Source organism: Eublepharis macularius, chromosome 1 (assembly GCF_028583425.1).
Source record: "Eublepharis macularius isolate TG4126 chromosome 1, MPM_Emac_v1.0, whole genome shotgun sequence".
Taxonomy (NCBI): domain Eukaryota; kingdom Metazoa; phylum Chordata; class Lepidosauria; order Squamata; family Eublepharidae; genus Eublepharis; species Eublepharis macularius.
The window spans coordinates 226,411,347-226,416,922 of record NC_072790.1 but is presented as its reverse complement, the minus strand read 5'-3'; the positions used below and the strand labels follow the sequence as shown (position 1 = coordinate 226,416,922).

At 48.0% G+C, this 5,576-nt stretch overlaps 1 protein-coding gene across 1 annotated transcript; it reads right to left on the bottom strand.

The window, feature by feature from the left end:
- Positions 1-1,522: 1,522 nt before the first annotated feature.
- On the bottom strand, positions 1,523-3,647 carry GAL3ST3 (galactose-3-O-sulfotransferase 3). Its single transcript, XM_054999542.1, has 2 exons — positions 3,520-3,647; positions 1,523-2,695 (listed from the first exon to the last, which is right to left on the bottom strand). Exons 1-2 carry the CDS (start codon positions 3,645-3,647, stop codon positions 1,540-1,542), a joined length of 1,284 nt encoding a protein of 427 aa, XP_054855517.1. The 3' UTR covers positions 1,523-1,539.
- Positions 3,648-5,576: the final 1,929 nt, after the last annotated feature.

The window sequence follows — 5,576 nt, the reverse complement described above, 5'->3', positions numbered from 1 at the left end:
TATTGTAGGTTGGTTGAAAGAAGCCAGTGGAACGGGGGAATTAAACTGACCTTTGCAGGGGATTTGGCAGATGGCCGTTATCTCCTTCTGCTCTTCTCTATGAAGGAGAATTCAGCTTGGCGTTTTGCAAGCCTCAGCTCGTGGTGGTCATGCCTGGTTTTTCACCCAGGTGGAGAATCCTCTCATCAAGATGTTAAGCCAATAACCATGCGCCTCCCTTCCCCATATCAGTCATCTCTGCCCTCTCTTTTCTCACCCCCCTTACAGGTTTGTAACTGGGCCAATCTGGCAGGGAGGATCTCCGAGGGATTAGCAAATAAATCTTCTTGCTAAGGCTGTGGTTCCATTTTTGCTGCCTGCCAAACCACCTCCAGGCTCTCTTTTCTCTGGGCAGGGCAAACCAAGCTGCTCTGATCAGCTAGGAGAGAGCCGTCTTCAACATACAAATGTACCCAAAGCCCACCACCGAGAGAATCAAACAGACCTCAAAGGCAGACCAAGTCTAACAGGTTTTATTGGTCTCCTGTTTCTCCTTGAAGGTTGTCTCCTTCTGCATTAAAAGGTGTTGAAAACAAGTACTGAGGCAGAACATGGGTGAGCCTTGGGAATGTGGGATGGAAGGACAGAAAATGAATGGCCAACCAGCAGAAGGAGGGGGTCTCTATGAGAGTCCAAAATAGGGGACGTGGCAGCATCAGATGTGAACACATGAAGTTGCCTTACACTGAGCCAGACCATTGGTCAGTCTTGTCTTCTCTGAATGACAGCAGATCTCCAAGGTCTCAGGCAGAGAGTCTTTCCCATCACCTCCCACCAGTCCTTTTAACAGGAAATGCTGGGGATTGAACCTGGGACCTTCTGCATGCAAAGTAGATGATCCACCATGGAGCCATGGCCCCTCCCCTTGTAAAATTTGATGAGACTCACTTCATAAGCTGTGGGTCAGGGAGGGAAGGTTATACTTGAGGTGGCAAAGATGAGACCCAGACGTACAAGATGGGAAAGAGGAAGGGGATGTCCCAGCAAGAGAGAGACGGAGGCCACCACCATTCCACAAGGAGGAATGGGGGCCAGAGTTCCTCGGGTTTCTCCGGACACCAGTAACACCCCTTCAGAAGTATGGAAGAAAACACACCAAACTGGGAACGACCAGTTGGATTTCAAAAAGCCCACTTGGCCAAATACAGTTCACGCAGTTGCAGTACATCCAGAGGAGAGTCCTGCTCATCCAGACGCTAGGTCCTGAGTGTGTAGAGGGCAAAACAGGGTCGATTGTCCTACAGTTCCAAATACCCAAGGAGAATCACCAACAAACTGGACCATGAGATCCTGTTCTCCCCACCCCACCCTGTGCTCTTGAAACCAAAAGTCCCACACACTAAGTATTGCAGAAGTTCACAGAATATGGAGCAGTCGAGAAGCTTTCCCACAGCCCCCTAGCTAGCAGGGCAGGCCGCAGGGAAGCAGAAAGACTCCTCCAAAGCTGCAGTGTGAGTCAAAATAGCAACCTCCCCAGGGTTGTGGCTGCTGAATGGGAGTTCAGGCTACCTTAGGAACTGGATGTCGGGGGGGGCGCAGAAGTCCTCGGGGCGGGAGAGGCCGATGTGGGGCAGCCCTCCGTCGGTTCCTAAGACTCTGTTTCCTCAGCAGGTAGCGGGAATACTGTACCTCGGGCATGACCAGTTTGAGGCACTGTTCATCCAAGGGAGGCCCCGACCCTGGCAGATCATAGCCCACAATGTCTACTTTGGCGCTGGGTTGCCAGGGGCGGAGCTCTTTGTTCTTGATCTGTATGGCAGGACGCAGCTGGGGCTGGCCCCTAAAGCAGCGGTGTGCCAGGCGCTCACAGGCCCGTTGCAGAGCATGCACCTCTTTCTGCACACAGTCCCGGCCCACCTCGTTCAACTTCCGCCAGAAGGTAGCATTGAAGTGGTCATACAGGCGGGCGTCAAGGGCGTTCCAGGTGCGGATCTGAGCCGCCAAACGGGCTGAGGTGATGTTGAGCTTGGACTCCGGGCTGCGCATGTTCAACTTGACATAGAGAATGTCATCCAAGTCCCACGCCAGAAGGTGACGGAGGAGGACCAAAGACTCATCAAAATATTCAGCCAGCATTACCAGAGAAAAGATGCTCTCCACTTGGTGGATGAACTCCGGGAGATACATGGGGTCACCCGGACTGTGTTCAGGGTCACCCCCTAAGTCATACACCAAGGTATTCCGGGCATACATAGCAAACTTCTCGTGAGGTCGGTAATAGCGGTGAGGGTTGTCAAGGAAGGCTTCCATGGAACCGTTGGGCACCCGCTTGAAAGTAGGACAGTACTGATTGTAGTAGCTGAAAAGTGACTCAAACATGGTGACGGGCTCACGCAGGATGGTGACGTAGATGGTGTCATTGGGCATGAGGCGATGCAACTCCTCACGGTTGAAGCGGAGGTGGCTGGCAATGAAGCGAGGCGGAAGGGTGTATGGGTGCACAAAGCGGGCTGAGAAGTTGCGAGGATAGCAGAACTGATGGTCGCAAGCATGGTGGGGCAACGCCACCGTCAGATTGTGCCGCTCAGCAAAGCGGAAGAGGATGTTCTGCACTGTGGTGCTGGCTGTCTTGTGGGTCTTCAGGAAGGCCACAGCAGTGTGCTTGGGGCGCAGGGACAGCAGCGGAGCACAACTGAAAGATGGCGACTTTGGAAACCTGTCAGCAGAAGCACAGCGGAAGACTAGTCAGGAGTCAGACTAGCCAAGTTACTCCCTCTCTCTAACATCACCCTTCTTCCTATCACTATCCCTTTAATGAATGTTGTCACAACCCTTTCTTCTAGGACAGGCCACACTCTCTACCATTCCTTCCAGTATCAATCATCGTCATCGTTGTTGTCATAATCACAACAACAACAACAACAACATTTGATTTATATACCACCCTTCAGGATGACTTAACACCCACTCGGAGCAGTTTACAAAGTATGTCATTATTATCCGCACAACAAAACACTCTGTAAGGTGGCTGGGGCTGAGAGAGCTCCAAGAGAGCTGTGACTGACCCAAGGTGACCCAGCTGGCTTCAAGTGGAGGAGTGAGGAATCAAACCCGACTCTCCAGATTAGAGTCCCGCGCTCTTAATCACTACACCACACTGGCTCTCATGTCATACATTTTCTTGGCTCCCTCACCCTTTTCTGCTCACTCTCTTAATCCCATTAATTCACGACCTTTTCCCTTCCCTTATGAAAGGTTTTCTCCTTTTCTTCTTTCCAGACATACCTTTTGGGGGATCCTCCTATTTATCACCCCTTTCATTGGTTCCACTTCTTTCCTCTGTCTTGTCCCTTTCCCAGCACACACTTCCTTTTCCTTCACAATCCCCACCCCATCAACCCTGTATTTTTTTTTAACCCTTACACTCTCCCATCCAACCCTACACTCTCCCATCCAAGCCACTACTTTCCATGGCTCCCTTTCCCTCATTTCCATATGCTTTTCTTCTCAGCCCCTCCCCTCCCCTGTCCCAGTCCCTACCAGCCAAGGTGGGCACTCTGACGCAGCAACAAGGTGCCGGTGCTGAAGGCCAAGAGGAGGAGGAGGAGTGCCTTCTTGCGGGACATCGTCTTGGGGCTGTAAAGCAGTGAAAGTGGAGCACAGGCCATCCTGGGGACCCTATCCAGGCACAGCACAGGTGGAAGTCCGCCTTGGCATGGGGACTCCAGCAGGCAGGATCTGGTCACTTCCGGTCTCAGCAGGAGCAGCAGCGCCAGCCTCACCCAGCAAGGGGCACCTAGACAGAAGCACACCATCAAGTGACCTGTTGCATGTGTCAAAACCGCCCCCCAAAGAAGCAGAGGTTTTGTCACTTTGCGTCTAGAGATGCAAAATTTGCAGATGTTCGGAAGCCATTTGGGGTGGGGTGAACAGACATTTTGGAAAAAATTGAAATACACACGATGGTTATTTTCCTATCAAAACTTATTTTACTTGCTTTAACAATATGAAATGTATAATTCATAATGCAGTTAGAATATACATGGCATAGCTATGGAATTTAAAAGTATAAATGCTTTTAATTTTCAACAAACAAAACTGCAAATATACAGAGCTACAAACTGCTGCATCCTGTGCTAACATTAGAATATGTCTCTTTTTTGCATCTGAGAGATAGGAAAAAAGAAACAAAAAGAAATGTTGGTAGTAAACAAAATAAAGTATATTGTTTGTTCAGTTTCATACAGTCATACTAGGCCTACCAGAACACTTAGATATCAAATTACAACATGAAAAATAGTGTATGCTTTAATAATGTTCTATCAAACACATTACAGCATATTAATCATTGCCAGCACTATTCACATTTAAATTATAAACATATCCTTGAAAAATATGTTTTATACACCTACACTATTCACTGGGATGGATCCAATAACGCATGAACAGAAAAAAAAATGTACTTAGCGCAGTTCCACTTGCGGAAGCAGTAACCCACCAGCTGTAGCGACACAGAATGCTTTAACATAATTATTAACGAAATAACAGTATGCGTAGGGAGAGATGGAATGTACAATAGACAGTTCACATGATGTTGTTTAATTTGGTTTTGAAATGGTATTTCAAAAAATACATCCTGCTATATCTTGCACACGCAGAACACACAGTAGGATCACTTTTGCATGGCACAAACAGAAGGAGTAATTTTAGCCCTTCCACTTGTGCAAAGTCAGTTGAACATGCAGAAATTTTCTGTGGGGCCAAAGCCACAGGAATTATCATAATCCAATACTGTAGCTTGACTTCCATAAACATTTTCATGCTACACATTTAGAGTAAAACCTTGTCTTAAAAACATCCCACACATTCTAAAAAAGAAAGCATTCCATGGAGGGTGGGGTGGCCCCAAAATTTCTCATTTTTTTCCATCAGAAAAATGAGAGGGGGGAATCTTCGGGGGGAAACATTTCCCCCCATATTTCTCAGGACTTCACATCTCTACAAAGTCAACACACATACAATGCAGGCAGTTCATGCATTCACTGGAGAGACATCAAGTAATGAGAGAGTGAGAGAGATCAGTTGTCAGAGCAATTCAGCAAAAAGCAGCTCGCAGCAAGTAAAAAAACCCGAATAGTATTTTCATGCAGAAAAGAGACAGCGAGAGATCTATTTGTTTCTACATGTGTGAATCAAAGATAACAAGGAGGAGGAGATTTCTCTACTCTGTTGCATGCTCTAATCATACCTGATGCACAGCATACAAACTCATTCCCTGGGGCTTAAAATCCAAGAAAGAGGTCCTGAGATGACACTTGTTTTAGAAACCTGCTAGCACCGGAAACCTTGTGCCCTAAGCCAAGAAATGCTGGGGATGGGGAAGGCTGGCTGTGGCTTGCTGGCAGTAAGGGAAACCTACAAAGATAACCTCTTAATAATTATTTCATAGCCGCATCGTGGTATAGGAGACAGAACATCAGACAAGCACATGGGAGACCCACATCCCACCCTACCTGCCCTGCCAGCCATAAAGCTCATTGGAGGTGATCTTGGTTTGTCACTTGCTCTCAACGTACCCTACCTCACAAGGTTGTTGT